The sequence below is a fragment of the Trichosurus vulpecula genome, chromosome 4 (genome assembly GCF_011100635.1).
Source record: "Trichosurus vulpecula isolate mTriVul1 chromosome 4, mTriVul1.pri, whole genome shotgun sequence".
NCBI classification, from domain to species: Eukaryota; Metazoa; Chordata; class Mammalia; order Diprotodontia; family Phalangeridae; genus Trichosurus; species Trichosurus vulpecula.
The window spans coordinates 218544662-218570492 of record NC_050576.1 but is presented as its reverse complement, the minus strand read 5'-3'; the positions used below and the strand labels follow the sequence as shown (position 1 = coordinate 218570492).

General features: G+C 38.6%; 1 protein-coding gene across 4 annotated transcripts in view; it reads right to left on the bottom strand.

The window, feature by feature from the left end:
• The window catches only part of TBC1D16 (TBC1 domain family member 16), a 135231-nt gene that overhangs the window by 5061 nt on the left and 104339 nt on the right, over nucleotides 1–25831 (bottom strand). For 3 of the 4 annotated variants that reach the window (XM_036757174.1, XM_036757173.1, XM_036757176.1), the window contains 7 exons: nucleotides 8228–8425; nucleotides 6956–7103; nucleotides 5726–5893; nucleotides 4882–5030; nucleotides 4119–4253; nucleotides 3029–3215; nucleotides 1223–1402 (listed from right to left, as the gene is read on the bottom strand). In XM_036757174.1, coding sequence (XP_036613069.1) covers nucleotides 1223–1402; nucleotides 3029–3215; nucleotides 4119–4253; nucleotides 4882–5030; nucleotides 5726–5893; nucleotides 6956–7103; nucleotides 8228–8425 — 1165 coding nt within the window. The remainder of the gene's footprint in view (nucleotides 1–1222; nucleotides 1403–3028; nucleotides 3216–4118; nucleotides 4254–4881; nucleotides 5031–5725; nucleotides 5894–6955; nucleotides 7104–8227; nucleotides 8426–25831) is intronic. The other variant, XM_036757175.1, reaches the window with a different exon arrangement.

The following is a 25831-nucleotide window of genomic DNA, read 5'->3' as shown; positions in this document are numbered from 1 at the left end:
AAAGGAGAGTTTGATAGCAGATATAATCTTTTTTTTTTTATATATTAGTAAGCCCAGGAAAGAGTGAAGAATTCTTTTGGGGTGGGAGTGGGAAAGGGAAGGGAGTTTGAAAAATTTAAAAAAATTATCTGCAAGGCTGGCCTAATGCAGCTGTTCTCAAATTTGTTGGTTGGGACCCTTTTACAGGTCTTAGAAAGTATTGCGGATCCCTCTCCCCAAAGAGCTTTTGTTGTTTGGGTTAAATCTATCAATATTTATTGTATTAGACATGGAAATGTTTTTGCATGACTACACATGTATAACCTATATCAATCTGCTTGTCTTCTCAATGTGGGGGAGAAGAGACGGAGGGAGGGGGAGAATTTGGAACTCAAAATTTGAAAAAAAGAATGTTAAAATTATTTTTACATGTAATTGAAGGGAAATAAAATATTAAAAAATAAAAATAATTTATTGTATTAGAAATTAAAACATCTTAGTACTATTATAAAAAATTTTGACCTCAGAGATCCCCTAAAAGGGTCTCAGAGACCCCCAGGGGTGAGCAGAATTACACTGAGAACCAATGACTTAATGTATGCTTCTAGGGATGCCTCCTCGATAGGAAGCATTTTTCTTATTGAAAAAAGATATACCTGGATCTAGGGCCATTATTTCTTTCCAGATAAGCATTAATGATATGTCTTACAGAGAGAGGAATTTAAAGAGACTTGTCTATCCTTTAAAATCCTCATTTTGTCCCTAATTTGGTTATTTGACCAATGTAACAAGGCCCAGTAGTAACTTCTTGGGGGAATACATTAAAGAGACACTGACGGCTCCAGAAAGTAGGCTGTAAATGATACACTGGGAAGGGAAAGGGTATGGAGCCTCTGTTTTCAGAAAGAGACCCAAACTTTGCTTCCTTCTCTACTGTCCAACAGTGGTACAAAGGATGGGAATTTGGGCTCCTAGTGGCAGCTGCAATGCTCTGCCTAGGTCAGCGCCCCATACAATGGCTGCTGGTGACAACAGTGAGCTTGGTTCTAGAATATGGTAATGAATACAATTTGCATCAATTTCAATTATTTGAAAGGTAAGGTCTGAAGTCAGACTGTGAGACTAGAGGAATCACCCCATGAGGAGCCTGACTTATGTCGAAGGTGACTGTAACTCGGAGTGACAACGTACTGGCTGCCCCGTGCCTTCAGCATGCTGATCCAGTCTCATCTCCCACGCTCACCTGGTAATGGGCCCAGCATGCTTCCCACATGCGCAGTGCCTCTGCATCCGGAAACTCTCGCTTAAAACACAGAAGGATCCAGCGGTGGCAGAAAAGCATCTGTAGGCCATCCTCCCCCAAAGAAACAAGGTGCTGGTAAAAACGTAGGTGGGTCAGGCGAAGCAGCTCACGAAGGTATAGCTGGAAGCAAGAGTCATGTCACCTGGACTCATCAACAGCAAAACCATCTCTGGCTCTATTTCTAGCTTGTTCCCAGAAGCCCCTGAGAGAATATACCAGTCATATATTTACTTTTGTCCCTCATTCTTGAAATGTACTTTTCCTTGAACTCATTTATGTGATGTGACTGTGTTACTGTATATTTATATCAGTTTTCTTTGATTTCTGTATTTAGCGTGTAGGCATACCTGTCTCTGTCAGTTTGATTTTAACATCCTCTAGAGAACAGGGGCTGCCTCTGGGTAATTCTCTTTGATTGGCAACTACACCAAATTGCAAAACTGGGGGCTTAACAATTGTTTTCCAATGAGAAGAAATAGCAGCATTTCTGGGAGAGAGTCAGCCCTCAGCCACCAAAGAAGACGACATTTGAAAACACTTCTGCCAATCATTTCTCTCCTCTTAGGGTAAGGTCGGCTCAACCACAAGGTAGCTATCCCAATTCATTTCTGCTCTTGATCTCTAAGATCCATTATTTCAACGTCATGAATGAAGGAAGGAAGGGAATCACATCTGCGTATCTGGATTCTCTTTCCCTACGTAGGTAAGAGCCTCACTGTGACGCAGGACAAGACCAAAGGCTATTTTAGGCGGCACTTAGTATTGAGCATGACTAGCCGTGGCTGCAGATTTCAAGGACTCCTCTGTAAAATCAATCTCTAGAGAGTGACTGATTACTGGGCCCGTCAAGCAGTAAGCCACGTGCTGCCAGGGGCCCTTTTATAACCTAACTGCGTCATGCCAGATAATTGCCTGGTGAGGTGCTGGTTTTGTGAGGCACCTTGGAAACCTGACATCACCTCAGATGTGTAGGATGATGCAGGAAAATTTTTTTTTTAATCCCCATAGTAACACACATAGTAAAATGTGTCCATGGATGACAGAAGTGTTGCATTTCCATTCTGTTTCTGACAGTGCTGACTATAAGGTCGGGGAATCCACAGCTGGAGAAGAAAAGCTTACAAAGAATATGAGTCCAGTTGAAGTGGGGGCCAGGGGAGGGAGAGACTGTAGGGACAGGGGACAATCACCTTGGACCCACCCCTACCCCAACACTGCTGTACTGAATGACATACGTCAATGGCTTTCTACCAGCAGACAGCTAAGATTAAGGAGTGGGGAAAGGAGAGGGGAAGTTACCTACCCAGATGTGCTTGGTACCACAGCTGTTTCTAAAGCTATAGTATAGGAAGTATAGGAGTACAGGAAGGAGAGAAGAAGGGCTGTGGTGGGGAGGCTGGTGTGCCATCTACAAAGACCAATAAGTACCATTGCTTCTGACTATAACAAAGAAGGACACTTACAGGTTATCCAGTCCAATTCTCATCTCAAGCAAAAATCCTCCGTATTTGTTATACTCGATTTAGGCTTTCTAGACCTAAGCTCCCACGAATCTACAGATTAATGAGACTAACCATCAGTATGGAAAGGTTACACAGTAGTTTTCCCAGCAGCCCTGACACAGAGATGTGAAGCCACACTATCAACAGGCTCATATCTGGCTAATAACACCATGCCACTAACAGTAGAGCGTACATGTATATGCACAAAGACACAAGATTGAGACCCCAAAGCTCAGAGCCTCACCAGCTGTTTCTCCATATCCTCATCTCGGGGAGAACTGACAAAGATCGTGTTCTGCATCAAACCTACAAAGCACCAGAAGGTATCGGATTCATCTAGAACCTCAGCCAGGATGGGAGCCACCAGGTCTGACATGCCCTGGGAGTATCCAATGGTTGGATTGTATACCGCATAGTTCAGCAAAATTCTCCTAGAGGACACAGTGGAATAGGTAAGAAGAACACATGAGTCAACTGTAAGTGGTAGGTTGAGTTCAAGTATTGCCTTGTCCCCTTTCTATCCTTAACTACTTGCAGCACCACTTCAGCAAGTGAAATGAGGAGAGAGATGAATAATTTCTAGTCCTTGATTGCAGGTACTGAGTTTTTAGGAGCTCTCTCAAATCCAAGAGACATAGGGCTCATCATCATTCTGAATCCATGGGATGTGGATATTACCTAGTTCAGCTGGGTGATACCATGCCACTTACGCGACAAGTTATAGGTATCAGAAGCATAAAGAACACAGACTTGATTTCATTTTTATTAACTAGAGACCACTTGGGAAAAGGGCAGGCTGGTAGAAATTTTTATGGGCTGGTAATTTTGTCTACTTATCTGCAGGGTGAACTATAATTTAAGCATGGTGATCTATTGCTATATATGGATCTATGGTTGAATGGGAATGACAAGACCATTCACTTGACAGATGAGAAAAGAAAACTAGGACATCTAGGAACTATAATTCATGGAGAAAGCTTATAAAGTGCCAATTTTCTAAGCAGAAAAAGCTGCTTTGTGGGAAGTCACTGATTTTCACTGTGAATTTTGGGGAAGGGGCATAGAGGGCTAGCACTGTAATGGCTCTTTAAACCTCAACTAAAATAAAGCCACCACATTAATAATTACGCTACTTCTATGATGTTGATTTCCAAGAAAGCGACTGTGTTTGTCCTAACATCCTAGGAAGAGAGTCATCAATATTTTCTTCCATTTTCAAATGGGGAAATAAAGGAACAAAGAAGTGATGTCACTTTTACCAAGCTGCAGTCCTGGGAATGAAGCCTATGAGTCCTGACTTTCTGTTTGGAAATGGTAGAAAGGAGGTGGATTACCTCATGCTCTCCACATTTGGGTTGTCCTCTCCTCGGAAGAACTGATTGCTCCGGTCTGTTCGAACCACATCTTTGTCAACAGTGAACTGCACGTGGCGCCAGAATTCTCTCTGTTCTTCTGGAGTCATTGAAAGCCTCAAAAGGAAAACCTCTATCACATTACGGCAAACATTGGGATATGACTTTATTCCATGACTTCCCTGTCTCATTAGAAATAAGGAGCTGATAGTTTCTCTACATTCTCCAACTGAGACGATGGCAGTACCTGTTAAATTCCTTTTGTGTGGGAGGTGAGGTTTGGTATGGAAGTCTCCAAGCACTATACTGTCACTAACCTGGCTCCCATTTTATAATGGTTCAATGGGAGAGAGGTAATGTTACCTCTGGGAGGTCACACAGCTAGACTACAAAATAAAATTCAGCTGCTCTAATTCTCAGTTAATGGCTTAAACCAATGATCCCACCCTACTCTTTAGCTGGGCTCAGAATGTCAGTGCCTAGTTAAGTCTGGGGGAAAAAGAATTCCAAAGCCTTGACATGTGAGCTAACGAGACCCATTTTGAGGCTGAAGTGCTCAGTCTAATGACAGCACTTATCCAGCCCTATCACTCTGATTCCTAGGACATCCATCTTAGAAAGACAAACCATGGTCACAAAACATATTATCAATGCTGAATTACACCTCAGATTGCCTTTCTAGATGACACTTTCATCTGAAGGCCAAGGAAGACTGGGTGGGGGGAACAGGGGCCTCTGCTGTTACCTTTTCTGCTGGATCTCTGAGTATTCCCTCCTCTTCTGCGCCCTCAGTGCCTCTCGTTCCTCCGATGTGGACTCATGGCTGTAATAGCGCAGCAGGAAGGGCCAGACCTCGCCCCGGATTGACACATCAATGCCGCCGAAGAAAATGGCCTGGAGGAAGCGGCAAAAGTTGGGGAGGGGGCGATAAAAGTAGAGCGGCTCAAAGAACCCCCAAATCCCCAGAGATTTGTGTTTTGGTGGCTTTGGTGAGTTCTCCTGACAACTGATGCCTTGATTCAAACCTCAGCAATTTGCACATGTTTAGAAGGGGAAAGTGCTGGTCCTCTATTCCCATACGAAACACAAACCGGGCTCATTTCAATGTCAATAACCCCCCCTGGAGCAGCTCTCCGATTAATGTGTCGTTCTCATGTCATAGCCTAATCCCTGATCTTGGAAATGCTGCAGTTCATTGCAAACTTTTCTATAAAGGCGGACACAGTATCCCCCAAACTCTCTAAGTTTTTTTTTATTTAATGGGAGTTTTCATTGCTTTATTTGGTTTGTTCACACAGATCTTATAGAGCATAAGGCAATCTGGAATGGAAAAGATGAGTGTAGTTTACCTTATGGGTGAAAGCTGGCAGCCATACTCTTGGAGTGGAGAGGTCTCCAGTCACTTTTCTCCCTTAGCTGGTGGACACCCTTGACAGAAAACTAACTAAGCTGGCTACTAGGCATTATTCTTGATAGGTGATGATACTTAGAGACCATGGTTCATCCACTCCTCCTACTGTTTCACCCACCCGCACCCCCAGCTCCAACTCTACCCCAGAACCAACAAACCACCATCTCTGGTTCCTTACCTTACGTAGCTTATATTCCTCTTCCACCTGCCCAGACTCATTCAAGTGGTTAAGCCAGGTGGAGACATCCAGCTTTTTGTACATATTCTCCTCTGGGTGGGTCTCTGAAGAAGGAAGCTTGGGACGTCGGATGGAGAACTGCATACAAGTCTTTTCATTGGAGACCTGCTGGACGGGAGGAAAACTGGGGAAAGATAAGCATCTCAAATACTTGGCTTTTAAAGCCAGCTTTTCCCAGGATTTACAAGCCCCTGTCTTCTGAAAGGAGAAGAGATGTCTCCTGAATACAAACTCTTAAATGGCAAGTGTAATTAGATTCAATTAAAATAAAAATACCTTCATCTTAAAATAGTCTTCCCCTTTCTGGTTCTCTTTTCCCTCTCCCTCCCTCTCCCCATCCGTTTCTCTTCCCCAACCCCCTCCCACCCCATCCTCCCCACTCCCAACCCCAGCCACAAAAACTGAATTAATGCTGCTTACAGCCCACTCTGCCAGGAGTGCCTGCAATAAATTACATATGATTGGCCACATACAAAGGGATCGCTGTTAGGCGAGCAGGGGGCTGGCCTGTCAGGTTTTCTCTGAGGGCAGTCATGATCCTAGTGCAAAACTGCAGCTGACACTTAATTCAAAAATCAAAGGTTGTTCAATGTAGGGAGGAAAAAAAAGCCATGCTACTGTAATAAGGACAAACAGCAGGAGGCTCTGTGGGAAGGAAGGGAATTTTAAAGTCATCACTGTTTCTAATAAGCACATACAGTATCTTAAACAGATAATTAAAGAGCTCTTATTACATTTGTATGTAGATTGAGCAAAATATGGCAGGATGCCTTGTCAAAACATTATTTTCAAGTGTAGAGCATAGAAGTCACAAAAAGAACTGGGTACATTTTTCAAAACCAAAGTTGCTGATGTATCAGCCACTTCACTAACATTAGCAGCCCAAAACCATCATTGTGTGTTGCGTGCACACACACGCACACACTCTCTCTCTCTCTCTCCCCCTCTCTCTCTCTCTCCCCCCACCCCCCTCTCTTGTACAGACCCCAACCCACTAAGAAATGAAAGACCAGAGAGACTCTCAGGTGATCCAGTACACCCAAGATTATTGAATAAGAATGTAGCCTTCAAGTCTGGGGGAGGCCAGCCTTCCAAGTCTCTCTCCCTGCACTGGGAGAAGATGGAGATTGCTGCTGCTTTTCAAAATCCTTTGCTTCCTTGCTAGGTTACCTGGTCTTTGAGATGAGTCTCAGTACAGTGTTTCCATTGCTGAAAAACTTCTGACAGTTTATCCAGGCCACCGTGGTGAAAATGGAAGATCTTGTACTGACTTTCTCGGCTAGCAACAACCAGCTGCCCACTGGTACAGGCCTCATCGCTAAGGGGCAGTAGAAAGAGAGGACAAGAAGAGACTGATGAATATGTAAACATGGGTTTTTATTTCCAAGTATAATCAGGGAGCATGGTTAACATCAGAAGCAAGAAACAGTCAGTCCCAGAGGAGTTTGCCGAGGGGGATACAGAAACAATAACCATCTTCCACTTTGCTGAAAAAGGGAAAATATTCTTATTCCACGGGGTGTGAAAGCTCACGCTGCTCGAGTGACAGGGTACTATTCCTCCTTCTATTCCTTCCTGAAGAACTGCCAGCACACTTTCCTCACTTAGAAACCTCAGTCTGAAGCTCCTCCTTCATTCACAGGGGGAACTGGGGAACTGTCAGATTTATGGCATGTGAAAGGGAATCTTGGGTGATAGCATCAATCCAAACAAAGATGGTCTCTAAGACAGCTTCCATTAAACCAGAGAGAACAATTCGTAGGAGAAATGCTGGAGTAGATACCCCCTCTATAACTTACATGGCTTTCTGGGAGAACATATGTCAGGGACAGTCAGACCAACCTTCATGATCATTAAGATGTAGCTTATTGGCCTTTGACTTTGAAAATTCATTATTAGTAAGATTGCCTGCTTATTCTGACTGTAGGTGTTCCTCAGTGATATATTGGTCGGAAACTTTTGGCCACCATGATTGACCATGCAAAGAAAGGAGAACACCACTGTGACTGCTAGAAAACCAGACTAGTGCCACCCAAATGGGAAAAAAAGAACCCTGATAAAGGAAAGCACAGCCCTCAGTCCCATGCATTAAACTATAATAGATAACCCTAATGTGAAAAATCAGGATTTGACTTTAGTCCTTCACCTGCAGCATTTTTCCAAGGTTTCCTCCTCAAAGCTGCAGTCCAAGGAAGGTACAACTGCCACCATTCACTAAAGGCATAAGTTAGTTTAGTAGCTAAACTCAACCAGATAGCAACCCTGACGACGTTAGTGAAAGAGGGAAACAAGCATCTGGAAATGCCGGCACCAGTACGATCAGCCAGGACCCTGAATCTGGACCACAACCCTTGAGCACGTGCCATAGAGGATATTCAGTCAATCCAACAGCCTCAAGCCTGTCTCTGTGCAGCTTGGAGAAGCCCCCGGGATCCATCTTACCTAAAGAAAAGGCGGAGAGACCTCATCTGTCCCAAGTCAACCCGAAACACCCCACAGATCTGTTCCAGGGCAAACACCTTTTGCTGCTCATCCCATTTGGAGATCTGCAGTTGGCCGCTGTTCTCAGGGAACTGGAGGTTGGTGTCAAGGCTGGAGGTGGAGCTGGTGGAACATGTCATGTGATTGTCACATGTCTCTCTGCAGGTGCCAGGGCCACATGGGGAGAGGGGGAAATGTTAAGTCAATTCTGGTCACTTCAAAATATTGTAGAACCCTATTAAAGAGCAGGGGCCTGAGGTGGATGTTATTTTAATTCATATAAAAATACTTTAATATTGACATTTTATAGAGGCTGAACTTAAAAAAAAACCTAACAACACTGCTTTATATTCAATACAATTGGGTTTACTGGTTTAAAAAATTATTTGTTTTGGTTTACAATTCTGGGAAGAAAAAATTTCCAGTGATAACAAGAATAGTAACAGTAACGACTCACTTTGCGATTACATACAGTTTTACAGAGTGGTGGGATTAAGCTGGCTGGCACCAGTTTGGCAGAACCAGTACCTAATTTCAGGTTGGATTCCGTGAACAGGTTGTTGGGGGGAGGGCGGGGGGAGGAGCCTGCTTGGTTCTGTGGAGAACCGTTGTTAATTTATTTGAATCCCACCACCGGCTTCACATCCATATATTTGATTCAATATGATTTCCATCATTTGTGATGCAAAGGTTGATGCGCTCTGCAAGATTCATGTGAACGCAATGCAATAACTCAGTAACTTCATATTGCCGTCAATTTTAGCACATTCACTCTTGGAATATGATATGAAATCATACGATGTTATTTGTTAATATCCCAACTAAATAAAATGTTGTTGAAAATTTCAATCATTTCATTTCTTGAAAATATGCCTTGTTGCCTATGTGTCCAGACTTCAGGAACACCCTGTACAATGCAATGGCCCCAGAGTAAGACAGCTTGGGTTTTCTAGTCCTGGATCTGATATGAAGTAAGGCCTTGGACAAGTCACATCACAACACTCTGGTTCTTATCTCAGTTTCCTCATCTATAAAATAAGGAAGCTGGATTAGATGACCTCTAATGTTCCTTCTAAATACAATATACCATGAAATTGTGATTCTGTGGTACTTCCATTCCCGAATATACACCTAAATTCTTGTAATAAGAAAAATAAAAAAGTCTAGTCCTGGTCACCAAGGGACCATGGGCCCATAACATAACATGGTGGCTCCTAAAAAGGCTGAGAGATTTGACTGTCTTCTCAAGTGAGCCCTGACTGAGCTGCACTGTGAAATTATTGTTTGCAAAACAAGGCAACTAGCAGGTATAAAGCCAACCCCCCACCATGCCACTTTACGTGCTGGTTTATAATCTGCTTATAGAACAATGTAGGCATTCAGCTGCTGAAAAAGCACATGCTCAGCACACATAACCGGGGCTGGTCCATCTACAGGATTTTGTTCAAACCCTGGCAGGCTCAGGCTGGAATAATTTCCAGTATCACCAAAGGCTTCAAGGTATTATCATCTTCCTTCTCATTATTAACAGTCACTGCACTATGCTTTTAAAAAGCACTTTTCCTCTTAAGAGATCTAGAGTTCCTAATACTCTTTCTTTTGCTCACCCCGAGAGGGAGGTAGAGATGTCCAGAAAACAGAGGAGAGCATAGTAGTTGGACAGAAGGCAAATAGAATTCCCTCTATCCTGTTGCTTAGGCCTGAAAGACTTCTTCATGTCAAAGAATAGAATGTGTCATCCAGAAGAAGCATAGAGTAGAAATAGATTACCAACCAAGGTCACCAAATGATTCTCTATGCAGAATTAAATTTATACTTTGTTAGAACTCCTAAAACAAGCCTGACTCACTTAACATTGTTTGCTGAGCACCTGCTATGTATAAGACTCTATAGTATTCAGAGAATATCTTTATTCTGCTCCCGACTCATAAAAGTTTAAGTCAAGGGGAGGTGCCCTTGGGGTCTATCATGGGGTATTCTAATATACTCAGTACTTCAATCTGCTTCTGATTATTATGAAAAACTAGAAAATTTTAAGCTATGGGGAAAAATGTTTTCCTCCCTCCCCTATTTCTTGTCCCCTTGTCCCTTAGGAAAAAAAAGGAGAGAAAACTGAAATAATGGTGCTTTTAGAACTTTTTAAAGAAAGAAAAAAATTTTGTTAGTGAACAACACAAAACAAAAAAGCTACATCACACATAACTTTATTTATAAAAATTACTTGACATGAATAAGTACAATTTACTTGGCCAACAATTACTTCTTAAAAAAACTTAATGTCAAATAAATTGTCAAATAATCACTTTTGGAAAGGGAGGTGAGGGGGAAAGAAAAAAAATGCTTTAAGTAAGGTCTCTCATTTAAGTCACAGGGCCTAGAGGTCCTAGGTTCCAAATCCCTTCAATTCTAAGACCTCTAGCCTTGCTCTTCTCTTTTTCCTGAGATTTACTAATAGGTCAATAACTTATTTCTTTTAAAAATTGTTTAAAAATATATCCCTCCTCCCTCCCAAGTGAATGATCCCTTTGTAAAAAAGGTGAAAAAATAAAGAGAAAAAAGGTAGTTCAGCAAGACCAATACAACAACCAATCAACGAACAAGCATTTATTAAGTGCTTACTACATACAAGCATTGTGCAAAACACTGGAGAGGCAAAAAAAAAATGACAGTTACATTAGAAAGGAAGGTAATTTGAGGTGAGGAAAGGAGGGATGGGGGAGGACCAGGAGAAAAGCAAGAAACAGTCTGTATAGAAGGTGGTACTTGAACTGAATCTCAAAGGATGCCAGGAATTCTCAGAGGTGGAGGTGAGGAGAGAAAGCATTCTAAGTGACAGAGCAAGACGGAGGGCTGTGTGTAAGGAACAGCAAGCAGACCAGTGCGTCTGGATTGTAGAATGCTTGGAGGCAGGACAGTGTGTAAGGAGATGAAAAGATAGGAAGGAACCAAATTATGAATGGTTTTAAATGTCAAACAAGTTTCTATTTAATCCTTGAGGTAATAAAGTGCCAGGAGAGTTTATTGAGGGGATGAGAATGACATAATCAGACCTATACTTTAGAAAAATCACTTCAGCAGCTGGGTGGAGGAGATACTGGAACAGGGAGAGAATTGAGGCAGGAAGACAAATGATGGCAACTGGTTGGAAGATTCAGAAACTGATTGGATATATTGGATGAGTAAAAAAGAGAAGGCAAGAAGTGACTAGAAGGTTAGTAGTACCCCAACCACATCTGACAATATGTATACAATATTCTATATCCATAGCCTGTCACTTTTGAAACGAAAAGAGAAGTACTTTTTCTCATCTTTTCTCTAGAACAAAGATTAATTATCATAATTACAGTTTTCAGTTTTGTTTTACCTTGTAAGAGTAATTGTGTATACCGTTTTCTTGGTTCTATTTATACCATAGTCTGAATTCTTCATATTTGTTATTTCTTATAGTACGTCAATTACAGTCACAGAATCACAGAATTTGAGATTTGTACGGACCCTCACTGCCACCCATTCCAATTCCAACCCAAAAGGAATCCCTGGTATAATTTGCCTGTCTGCTTGATGACTTGGGGGAAGTGGGGTAGAAACCACCACCTTGTAGGAGAGTTCATTCCAGTTCTGGATAGGTCTAATCATTGGGAAGTTTTTCCTGAAATCAAATCTAAATTTGTCTCTTTGCAAATTATACCAATTGTACCACAACTTATCATTTAGCCATTCCCTGACTGATAGACAGCTATTTTGTTTCTAGTTCTTTGTTACCAGAAAAAAGTATATTTTAGTGTATGTGGGATCTTTCTTTTTGTCATTGACCTCTCTAAGGATGTCTGTGTCATGAACATGGACATAGATATTTTAATCACTTTCTTAGTCAGTCAGTGAGTAAACATTTATTAAGTAACTACTATGTGAAAAGTACTGGAGATATAAAGAAAAGGAAAAGACAGTCCCTGTCCTCCAAACTCCTTTCTAGGAAGGCCGGACCAATCCACAGCTCCTGAAACAATGCATGAGTGCGTCCATCTTCCAAACTCTCTAACGTATGGCTGTTTGCATCTTGTCATCTGCCAATCTGCTTGGTGTGCGACAAAACCTCAGGATCGTGCGGATTTGCCGCTCTCTTATCAGTGATTTGGAGTACTCACACATTCATTAATGATTCACAATTCTACTCTGGAGAAAGTTGCTCATATTCTTTGGCCACTTATCTATTGGACAATGGCCTTTGGTGTAGTTCTGCTTGTTGTCTATTTCTCAGATAACATAGAAATATTTGATATAGTTTTCCCTGTTGATAACTTTTAAGTTAAAAAAATTAACTTAAAACACTAAAAAAGGGCAATTCTATCTACATATAAGACAAAAACTGTCAATCTATTTCATACACTTTTTAAAAAGTATTATTTTATACATTTTATTTTCAAAATATTTACAAAATTGCAAAATTCAAAATTTCAAATACATTATTTTCAAAATTCAAAAATATTTTAAAATTATTTTTCAAAATTCAAAAATTTATACATTATTTCAAAATACTTGTCTGTGCTCCCTTCTGAACTTCCTTCTGTTCTCTTCTATGTATTGTAAAAATTTTTAATGGGTCTCTTTTTTCCATTAGTACTTGATGCCTATTCACACTCTCCAAAAAAAAAGCTGAGAAGGAGGGGAAAATTTTTTTAACAAATAAGCAAATTTGACAAGCAGCTGTTGTGGGGGTGAAAGACCAACAACGAGAGCTGCCAGCACAGGTTCTTTTGATCTGCTTTACTAAGGAAAGTAACTGTAAGGGGTTAACAATCTCAATTTAATCACACATACAAGTATCATTCACTCAGTTCAGCAGGAAAAGCCAGCACCCTGAACTTCAAAGCAAACACAAACAAATTACAAACATCAACAGACAGACCTTGTCTGATTCAAATCTCAATGCATAGTTACCAGGGTTTAACAAAGTCCCAACATTTGGGTTTACAAGCCAGGGGCTCTTAACAACTGCTGCCCAGTGTCTCTTCAAGTCACACCCCACTCTTCCAGTGAGTGAGAGCCCCAAAGGAAAAAACGCCAACCTCTGGGTTTATATATCTTGTTCAGGGTCAGAGGGCATCACAATGTGCAACTCAAAAAGCATCACAAACATGAGACTCAAACCCATGTGGCCTAAAAGCTTCTGGCATCAAAAACATGTGACTCAAACCCAGGTAAACTAGGCTTTCCCTTGAGGCAAGCAAGTCATCAAAGACTCCTGACCCAATCAAAAAAATAAAGGCCAGACTCTTCAAGGCCACTTACAGTAAAAGAAAGTCCCACCTTAATTACCAATACACAAGCAAAACAAATCCAAAGAGTAGCCAAGTCAAAAACTATGTGTCTCTGTACCTTAATTACAACAAATCTCTCTGGTGGTTAACATGCTTTATCAAACATCTTTTGGAGATATAACTAGCCATATTCTTACTTGCTAGCATCAACAAGAGTTAAGTCAAAGTTATTTTTCTTTACAATGTTGATTCTTAATAAATAGTTTTCCTGGTTTCTCCTCACTTCATTCTGCATCTGTTCATAATATTAAGGATTCCTTACAATTATCTTTTAAAAAAAATTTTATGTTGAAATAATATTCAATCACCATTTCTATACTACAGTTTGTTCAGCCACTCTTCAATTGATTGGCACCCCCTCCTCTAAGATTCTAGTACTTAAAATTTGCCCCCTACTTTTAATTTCTTCAGGATCAGGAAATTTGTTTTGCTTGTAACAATTCCTTGCCTAGTATTATCCTCCCTACACCCCATCCCTGCTTGTTTCTCTGCTGAGTTTAATGTATTTCTACACCAACTCTCCTTTGTTTAAGGTAAGAAAGAAGCTAATGTGATGAAGTGTCAAAAAAGTGATCAAAGAGCTCCCCTCGCTCCTTCCTCTATATTCCTACATTGTTCTCACGTACTTCAATCATGAGAAACAACAAATTCTATCTTCCTCCTTTTCCTTTTTACCCTTGTGTACTCCTTTCACTTTTCCTTCTATTTCCCCGCTTGAAATACTCAATTCATCCTCAAGTCCTTTTTGAGGACATTAAGGTTCTGAAGAAACCCACGTTTCTCTCTCCTCTATTAGAATCAGCACTAAAACATCACACAGTCCCTCCAATCGCTCAAATAATTTTTTTCCCGGTTTCTTTGGATTCTTGTTGTTTATATTTCAAAATTTCTACTCAGCTCTGATCTCTTTCATCAGAAATACTTTAAAGTCCTCTATTCTATTAAAGATACATTTCCCCCCCCTCCCCTGTGTTTAGAAGTAGGCTTATATTCAGCTCTGTAGGTTGAGTTATTCTTGGTTGTAAGCCTTTATCTTTGACATTCCTGGGACTTTTCCTTTTAAGGTTCCTTTTGGGAGGTGATGAGTAGATTCTATTTTCACTTTGCCCTCAGTCTCGGCTCCCTCCTCCCCCCACTCCCCCAGAATGGGTCTTCCAATCTTGCTCAGGCTGGAAGTGCAGCAGTCACTCATGTTTTTCTCAATTCATGGGCTGTCTCTCCCTTCTTTAGGCCCTTTTAGCAGACTTCTGCTCCTCTGGGATCATCATATTGGTGCTGGATTTGGTATGGGCACCTGTTCAGCTTTAGAACTACAACTCAGAATTCCCAAGATCCCCACCTTAGCTTCTCCAGAAACAAGAAATACAGATGTGTGTCACCTTGTTCTAAAAATTTAGATAGTTTTCATTTATGATTTTTTAAATTTAGTGCCCCCCAAAAGAATGGTTTTGAAGTAGTATGATTCTTAGGAGTACAATGATTCTTAAATTATCATTCCTTGACCTGTTTTCTGGTGTACGTATGTACATACGTATACCCATACATACACATATATGTACACAGTATATATATCTGAGCTTACATTTTCATTTTTAAGGAAACCTTTAACTTGTTCTAATATTTCTCACTATCTCAGGAAGCCACTGATTTCTGTTTGTTAAATTCTAATTTTTAGGGAGTCCATTACTTGGGTAAGTTTTATTATTTTCTGTTCTAAGTTATTTAATACCCTTCCAGTCAGTCAGTTAATGAGCATTTATTAAATGCCTTGTATATTTATTTCATTTTTATATTGACTTCTCCCCTTACTCATACTACCCTAGAATCCTCTATTTTTCCCCTATGAGTCAGGAATTACATTCTCCTTTTTAGAGATTTCTGGCTTTGCAGTAAATTTGATACTGTGTCTTCTTTGGTTTAACCCTTCTCTCCAGCTTTAGCTCCTAAATTGGGGCTTTTTCCCCCCCAGGGCCAGGTTTTGCCTCTTGCTATACTTTGGGTTGGACACCTCCTTGATTTTATCCTGGATCAGTTGAGTTTCTGTGATGACCTCCTCTAGGGGTTAGGTCTCTGAATCTCTGAGGTTCGGAGCACTGGATTTTGGGCCTCTATATGGTGTCTCAGGATGGTGTGCTTACCTTGGAGTCCTGTGATGTTCCAGTCTAAGTTTCAGTTGCACTGATTGCTGTTTTTTTTTTTAGTGTCATCATTTGACAGACATTCTCAGCATTACCAATGTCTCAAATATCTATCTCAATGACTTTTTCCCAGAGAGAGAGAGAAATTATATTTTCCCAGTTTCCCAGGGCCCTCTGTGGGTTTACAACCATTCTGTTGGGTCTTACTAGCCTAGGGCTCCAAAGAGTCATTCAGGCTACACATTCCACAACTGGGCTTGTTTGCCTGTACTGGTGTATTTTTTGGCAGTACCCTTTCCTATTGCTTATGGGCTGCTGCTGACTTTTTATACAGAACAGGTACGGAAGAAGTTATTTACCATAGTTTCTCAATCAGTATTTGGTCTGGTGTGAATTTCAGATTTTTGTTGGAATAGAGCTGGCAGCCATCTTGACCAAAAGAGTCAACTACTTTCCTAATTAAACTACTTACATTGATTCTGTCCACACAAAAGCTCTTCAATTTCATGTAATTTAAATTATACTTTTCATCTCTTGTAATCATATCTATTCTTGTTTTGATTTAAAAAAATTTACCTCCTAGCCACAAGTGAGAAAGATACATAAACTGTGAAAAATATATAATCTTTTTTTCTATTTTCTTAAATGTATGATCTTTAATATTCAGGTTAAATATCCATTCTGAAGGTATTGTCATATTTGGTGCAGGTTGGTGGACTAAATCTAATTTTTTCCCAGAAATTCTTGTCAAATTCTTGTCTTTCCTGCATAATTCATGTTTTCAGGTTTATTAAACACTGGTTTATTGAATTTGACTATTTCTGGTTCTTCCTTTGTCTGGTTTATTCCATTGATCTATTTTTCCTTTTTTTAATCTGTATCCCAAGTAGTTTTGATAATAGCTGGCTTCAATTTCTTTCTCTTGTCTTTAAAGAATAATTTGTAACTATCTATACAGGTATTGAGTGTGCACTGATTGGTAGACTGACTCCCAGACATTTGATGCATTTTGCTGTATTCTGAATGAAGCTACCCCCTTTCTATTAATGCTTTCTGGATTTTATCATTGCTGTGTAAAATGATAACTTTTGTGAGTTTATTTTGTAGCCTTTACTACAGCTGTTGTCCTGATTAGTTTCTTTACTGATTCCCTAGAATTTTCTAAGTAAATCATATCTTCAAAAAGGAATAGTTTTGTCTCCCCATTGCCTTTGTTTATGGCTTCAATTTCTTTCTTGTCTTATTGCTATTGCTAAGATTTCTGGAACTATGTCAACAGCAGGAAAAAGTGGCAACTTTGCTTTTACTCCTACATTTGTTGGGAAACTCTGTCATGTTTCCCTATTGCATATGACCCAAGCTTTTGGTTTTAGATGAGATACTTTTTGCCATCTTAAAAAAAAATCATTCTACGCCTAAATTTTGTAGTTTTCCTTTTTTTTAAAGCACAAATGACTGCTAGACTTCAAAGACTAGCATAGTGGTATAAAATAAAAAAGGATAAATGAAGCACAGAAAACACGAGGGATCAGAGAAAAACAAACAAATAACACAGTAACAAATGTGCTTGTGGATGATTAATGTCTACCTTAAAAACAAGCTGTACCCAATGGAAATTCAAAGTTGCATATACAATTCTCAATTTCTATTATGCTTTGTATGTGGAAATGTTATTAATTGTTGCTATTTATCAAGCTGAGGATAAAAGAAAAAATTTAAACTGCAGGAGCACTAAAGCTAAGGTCAGTAATAAAAAGAGTGAACTTTACTGGGAGAAAAAAAGGGATCAAAGAAGGGAAAGGACCTTGATTTGGGGTGGATAGGTAGATGATGACTGACAGGAGAGCAGTGCTGCTTAATTCTTACTTCCTGTCAAGGAAAATGAACATGGCACTATAAATGATAGAAAAAAATGGCTACTAGTGAGTTGATATACAAGGTAAGGAACTGATACACACGATAACGAGATAGAGAAGATTCACTTGCCTTTGATGAATTCAAGCCACTTGACCCAGACAGACTATATCACCAGGTACTGAAATAAATGGTAACGTGACTGCTGAGTGATCGATAACATTTGAAAAGATAATGGAAAATTAGAGAAGTACTACTAGAGATTTGAGAAGGGTCTGATTCCTAGGAAAATTCTAGAATTAATCATTAAGGAGATAGTTAGTGAACATTTAGAAAGGCAGATTCACTCCATTCTACATTTGCTGCCCTGCCTGGTTTCAATTCCATGGAACAAGACGTCCCCAGTGTAAGCACAGTGCCTAGCACATAGTAGGTGTTTGATAAATGTTTATTGGAGTAAATTGTATTGGGAAGGAATGATTACAAAAAGTCAGCATAGCTTCGTCAAGAACAGGTCATGCCCAGAATAAACTTCTTTTTTTGACAGGCTTACTAAATTGTTACGAGTAAAGATGAATGTAGATGTGGTTTGCCCAGATTTAAGCCAAATATTTACTAAAGTATTTTGTGCTGTTCTTGTGTATAAAATGAATAGATATGGAAGAAAATAATACAATTTGATGGACTCAGAATGGATTGACTGACCAGATTCAAAGACTAGTTATTAATGGTTCAATATCAATGATGGTCTCTAACACCGTATTCAGGGATCTGCACAGGCCCTCATGCTACTGAATATTTAAAATGTTGAATCTATGATTTGAATACAGGCATACATGAAATTTTCATCAAATCTGTAGGTGACACAAAGCTAGAAGGGACAGAGCACTGGATGACAGAATCAGGCTCCAAAAGGATTTTTATAGGCCAGATTGGGGCGGGGGGGGGGGGGAACCTGTGGCCTCAAGGCCACATGTGGCCCTTTAGGTCCTCAAATGTGGCCCTCTGACTGAATCCAAACTTCACAGAACAAATCCCCTTAGTAAAAGGATATGTTGTATAAAACTTGGACTCAGTCAAAAGGCTGCACACGAGGCCTCGAGGCTGCAGGTTTCCCACTCCTGGGCTACATCACTGAGTTGAGTACATTAAGATGTAATTCAATAGGGATATATACATATATATATATGTTTTACGCATAGAGAACTTACAACAAATGAATAAAGGAAATAATTAGAAACTATTTTCCCTAATTATAAAGCAAAATAATTTAAATCAAATTATTTACTAAGATATAAAATAACTAGATTATAAGAACAAGAAATAGAAATTTTAAATAACCCAATCTCAAAAAAGGAGCATAAAAGAACTTTGAGGGGTAGGGGAAATAAGAATAGATGATTTTTTTCCAGTTTATCATTTTTTAAATTTTGAAATTAACAAGTATCAAATAAAATGGGCATGTTCACATATATATTAACAGAACATATATATATATGAAATTGCAGATCTCGATTGTGTAGTTTGCTTTTCTTTTAAATATTTAATAAATTCAATAGTTAACTTTCAGCACTCTACCTGTTCGTGATTCTTTCTGGCCTTCCTTTTGTACTTTTTAATGTATTTTTACAATAAAAAAGCTTCAATGACTCTCTTTTCTTTTTTCCTTCTTACCCTATCCCTATCTCCTTTCTCTACCTATCCTGTCCCTAATAAAAAAAAAAGAAAAACAAAGTAATAAGTACTTATAAGAAATATGCAACATCAAGAAAACAAATCCCACCAATGTCCACGTCCAAAAAAATGTATGTCGTATTCTGTCTCTTGGATCCATCACCCCTTAGTAGGTGAATAGTTTGCTCTATCATCAGTCCTCTCAAATTGTGATGGTACACTGATCAATGTTCTCAAGTCTTTCAAAGTGGTTTTTCTCTATTATGTTGTTGCTAAAGTTTAAATTGTTTTCTTGGTGCAGTTCACTTCATGGTACAGCACTTCAATTAAGTCTTCCTAGATATCTCTAAAACCATGCATTTCATCATTTCTTATGATATTTGTTTGAGTCATTCCTCAACTTTAGGTCACTCCTTAGTTATCAATTCTTTGCTATAACAAAAAGAGCTGCTATAAATATAGGGGAACATAATACATAAATTGTTTGCAAAAATTGGGAAATATAGCATCCTACTAAACTCCTTCTCTGGACAAATATGGTCCTAAATCCCTAAACCAGAGATAGGGTACAAAAAAGAAATATAGAGACTAATGTCTCTAATGAATATGAATGCAAAAATACTGAATGAAATTTTCACAAAAAAGCTACAAAAATATAAATAAGATTATGCAATATGGACAAATTATATTTATACCATGAATATAAAAATAACAATAAGGATAACTATAAATACAACAGGCCACATTAATAAAAAAAATAAAACCACTAGCAATAGATGAAGAAAAAGGTTATTGATAAGATACTTCTTTAAGTAAAAACATTAAAAGGAAAAGAATAAATGGAATTTTCCTCAATATGGTAAATATTATCTGTAATAAAATGCTAGAGGTTTTTCCAGTAAAAGAAGGGGTAAAGCAAGGATGTAATTATCACTACTACTATTTGATATGGTTCTAGAAATGCCAGCTATAGGAATAAAGTAAGAAAAAGAAATTTAGGGAATAAGTATAGGCAAAGAAAATGATCACTTTTGGTAGATATGATGATTTACTTAGAAAACTCTTGTAGAATCAAACAAAAATTAGATGTAATAATTAACAACCTCTGCAAAGTAGTAAGACACAATAAAAATTAAGCCACATAAATCTCTGTTTCTGTATACTCAGCAGGAAGAAAATTCAACAGGAAGAGATAGAGACATTCCATTCAGATTAACTATTTGGAAGTCTGTCTACTAAGATAGGAATTATAAAAATACAGCTACAAAATGCTCCTTACTAACGGCAGAAACAAATAATTGGAAAGAGATTAATTGCTCATGGTTAGTCTGTGCCAATATGATAAACTTATTTGCGTATTTGGTGTCATACTAATCAAACTACAAGGGTTGGTTACTTTATAGAACTGGGGGGGGGGGAACCCACAACAAAATTAATCTGGATGAATGAAAGCTCAAGAATCTCAAGGGAAATAATGAAAAATAAAGGGGCCTAATAGTACCAGATCTCAAACAAAGCAGCGATCATCAAAGATGTTATAGGGTAAAAAAACTGAGAAGCTGATCTGTGGAACAGATAAATCTAAGGATCCCTAACTACTGGGGTAAGAAGTCACAATTTGACAATAACTGCAGGAAAAAGTGGAAAGCAAAGCAGTCTAGGAGAAAATAGGTTTCAATCAGTATCTCACATTATATAGCAAAATAAGCTTCAAATAAATAAAGAGCCCTAAGTGTAAAGGGTCATATAAATCAGAGGAGCAATGGAGTTTTTCCTCCTTGTTTTAAAATCTATTTATTTTTATTCTGCACTTAAGAAATACTCCAAAAATGGGCATTTTCAATTACACAGTAATTGAAACAAAAGTATTTTATATGAAACTGTGGAGTGCTTTTCTTTTAAAATACATAATAAATTTAACCTGTAGCTTTCAAATCTGTGCTGCTTATCTATGATTTTTGCTAGCTTTCCTAATGTTCTCTTCCATGTGTTTTTACAAAAAAAAAAAAAATGCTGCTTCAATTACTCTCTTTTCTTTCCATTCTAACCCTATCTCCTTTTCCCCTCCTCCCTTAGGCCACTGGGGAAAATTTTTTCTAATCATAAATATTCAGTGTCAAGCAAAAAAAAAAAATTCCTCTCAGGAGGCGGGTAGTACTCCTCATCATCAGTTTTCTGGAATCATGGTTGGCCACTTCACTGATCAGAGTTCTCAAATCTCTCAGTTATTTTTCTTTATAATGTTATTGTATAAAATGTTCTCCTGGCTCTGCTCACTTTACTCTGCATCAGTTCAAACAAGTCTTCCCAAGTATCTCATAAACTGTCCATTTCATCATTTCTTCTGGTGCAACAGTATTCTGTTACATTTTATATGCCACAATTTATTTATCCATTTACCAATTGATAAGCACTCCCTTAGTTTCCAGTTCTTTGCCATGACAAAAAGAGCTATTTCAAACATTTTTTTGAACTAGGGGCCCATTTCCTCCTTATGTGAGAAAGGAGATACTTTTCATAACACTGGAGAGAGGAAGAATTCTTGACCAAACAAGAAACTGAGAGAATCTCCAAAGACAAAATAAAATGGATAATTCTGATTATATGAAATTGAACATTTTTATTTCCAGAAACAAAATCAATAAAGTTAAAAAGAGAAAATTAACAACTGTGAAAAAATGCTTGCTGTGAACTTCTATGATAAGGGATCTTATATTCAATAAATCAAACACCAAATATTTATTAAGACTCTATATAAGTATATACAGCATCAATATTAAGAGAAATAAATGTAAAGCATTTAAATACAAAGTAGCTTGGGAGGGAAGGTACTAGTAGTTGAGAAAATCATAATAGATTTCATGTGGAAGGTGGTGCTTGAACTGAGCCATAAAGGAAGACAGGGACTCAATGGGGCAGAAGTGAGGAGGGTTTGGGTTAGGATTAGAGCATTTAGGGCAAGGAATGGTATAGGGAACAGCCACTACAAAAGTATGGAGATGGAACATAGTGTCTGTGTGAGGAACAGAGGGAGAAGTCCAGTTTCACAGAGTGCTCGCGGGAATGAACATACAATGAGGCTGTTGAGGATAACATCATGGTTATTAATTAACCTGACAAACTAAAAGGAAGGTGGCATCTTCAACAGAAATACGGAAGTTTGGAAGGGCTGAAAATTTTGGGAAAGAAAGATAACTGGTTAAATTTTAGACATATTGTGTTTGACATGCCTGTAGGACATTGAATCTGAAACATCCAATAGGCAATAAGGGACTGAAGCTGAAAGGTAAGACTGAAACTGTAAGTACAGGTTGTCCTTTAAGTTATAACTTAAAAATGCAGTAAGATTTTTACTGCATAGAGATGGTAACTGAATCTACGAGAGTTGATGAGGTTACTGAGAAGTAGGGGGAGAAGAGTGCCTAGGACACAATCCTGGGGCATTATATGTATTATGAGACATCAAAGGAGATGGTGACTGACGGAATAAGTAAGATAGGTAAGAGGAGAACCTGGAGAAAATAGTACCATAAAAACCCGGAGAAGAGAAGGTGCCTAGAAAAAGAAGTTGGCCAATAATATCAAACGTATCAGAGAGGTTTAAAAAGATGAGGCCTGAGAAATGACCCACAAATTTGGAAAATTAAAGATCACTGGTAACTTGGAAGAACAGTTTCAGCTGACTCATGAGGCTGGAAGCAAGAAAGGAAAGGGCTGAAGAGTATTGAGAAGAGAGGATATATGCAGGCAGCAATTATGGATACCATTTTCTAGAAGCATGGCTGAGAAAGGGTGAACAGATACAGACAAGATGATAATTTTAGGAGATCTAGCGAAGGCTTTTTAAAAGACAGAGGAGATAGGCCTGTTTGAAGGTAATAGGGAAGGAACCAGTAGCAAAAAAGAGGTTGGAGATTTGGGGAAGAGCAATAATTGAGGATGTAATCTGCAGAAGAGAAGGAAGGAAATGGGAAAGTACATGAATATTTATCCTTTTATCCTTAGTAAGAATAAAAGACTATTAGGGGCTGGGGGAAAGGAAGAGAGAGTAGGAGATAACATCAAGGAATTCTGATATGAAGAGAACACAGCTCACTTCAAATGGGCCCAGTTACCTCAGTAAGGACTTGAGGTTCTCCTCTGGGGGTAGGAAAAGATGTGGGTGGTAGGAGGAAAGAAGAAATCGTTTGGAATAATTTGTATAGGGACAGAGAATCACAGAGAAATAAAAAGACAGCCTTGCTGCAATGAATTGGATAACATAAATTTAAAATGTAACCAGTCAAGGATTGCCTTTGAGTGAGAGTGGAGGAAGTGAAGAGTGGGAATAATCTAGGGTTGAGGTTTGGCAAGAGATGAATGTCGATGGGACAGGGATGATGAGGGATTCAAGAGCTGAGAAAAGTATAGAATTTAAATGGCTAACTATAGGGTTGAGGTTAGAAAGGTAGGAAAATGAAGTCGAAATGGGGCTAATGGCCTAACATACTGGAGAGGGAGCAGAGGGGCAGAATTGGAGGTTTAGATGAGAGCAAACTATAGATTTAGGAGGAGTAAGGCCAAGGGAAATGTGGCACTATAATAAGTTATGGTCAGAACAATGTAGGAGTTTCTAATTAAGGAAGTAGAATACTTACAGGTGAGATGTATTATGTGACCATCCCTATCTGAAGATGAGATAAAGTTAAGGAACAGGATTTAAGAAGTCTAGGGCACTAGGTTACTGAATTGCATTGTTTCTGATTCTCCCTTGTTGTCTGTTTCATTGATCTATTTTTTTAAACCAATACCAGATAGCTTTGACGAATGCCATTTTACAATATAATCTAAGCCTTTCAATTGAGGATTTGTAATATAATTTAAGTCTTTCAAGCAAGGATAACCTACCCAGCAAAACTGAGTATAACCCTAGAAAGGAAAAAGCAGTCCTTTAATGAGAGAAGACTTCCTAGCATTCATGATAAAAGATAAAAAGACTAGAGCTAAGTAGAAAAAGTGACAAACAAAGGTGTCAAGAGAAGCAAAAAAAAAGGTAAACCTGGGGGAAATAATAAAGCACTAAACAGAGTTAAACTGTTTACATTCTTATATGGGGAGGTGCTACAATGTCAAAATTCTATGGTGGGGGGGGGGGGGGGGGGGGAGACGGTATCAAAGGGGGAGTCTCATCAGACAGGAGAGCCTGAGAGTGATTCAGTTAGGTTTTGATGAAGTTAAAAGAAGAAGAGAAAGAGGAACACATTGGCAGAAGGGGAAAGGGAATTATCTCACAAAAATGGGATGTGCAAGGGGGAGTTCCTACAACAAGCAAGTGGACAAGGGGATGGGGAGAGAAGAAAGGAATATGAACCTCACTCTCATCTAAACTGGAAAGAATACACACACCCACAAAGTTGAGCACAGAAATACATCTTACCCATAAGGAGAAATGCGGAGGGGGGAGGGCAGATAGGATGAAAGGAAATAGACAGTTAGCAATCATAACTGTGAATGTGAATGGGATGAACTAACCCTAAAACAGCAGAGCAGAATGGGCGGGGAGAGGAGGGGGAAGGGAAGCCTCCATTTCCTCCTCTCAGAAATAGAAAACTCTAACTAAAAAAATATAAGAACGTTAAGGGCTTAAAGAGAATTTTAGAAAAGTTGGATATGACAGATTCCCAGAATATAATGAATGGGAACAGAAAAAAATATACTTAATCTGAGTTGTGCATGGTACAGTATGTATTAGCACATAAAAACTTCACAAATACAGAAAATCAGAAATACTACATTCAATAAAGGGCTTTTGAAGCATAGATTTAAAATTAATTCAAAGAACAAATCATAGAAACAATCAATAATTTCATTAATTATAAGGACAACAATGAGACCACATACCAAATTTGTGGAACACAGCCAAAGCAGTGGTTAGGGGAAAAATTATATCTCTAAATGAATCTCATAAATAAAGGAAAGAGAAGATCAACAAATTCGACGTGCAACTTAAAAAAACCTAAATCCCAACAAATTACGCCCCTCCCCATTAAACACCAAAATAGAAATCCTGAAAATCAAAGGCGATATTAACATAATGGAAAGTAAAAAAACCTACTGATAAAAATAAAAATAAATAAAACATGCTCAACAACCATAACCAATTAATTCCTCTTGAACTCTTCTTCAACTATTCCTCTTTCCTGTAAAGAGTGTCTGGTACTTGCATTCATATAATTCCCATTAGTGTCTTGGTAATTGGACTCCCAGGTATTTTATACTTTCTGTCTGGATTTTGTTGTTAGTGTACAAAAAAGCTGTGATTTCTGTGAATTTATTTTATATCCTACTATTTACTGATGTTTTTGTTTCTGTTAATTTTCATTTAACTCTCTAGGGTTCCTGAAGTAAACCATCACAATACCTGTAAAAAGCAACAATTTTGTGTCTTTTTTGCCTATACTTATTTGCCCATTTTCTTGTCTTTTTGCTATAATTAGAATTAAAACTATATGAAAACACAGTTGTAACACAGGACATCCTTGCTTTAACACTTGATCTTATACAAATGGTCCGTAGTGGTTTTCTGTTACATATGAAACTAG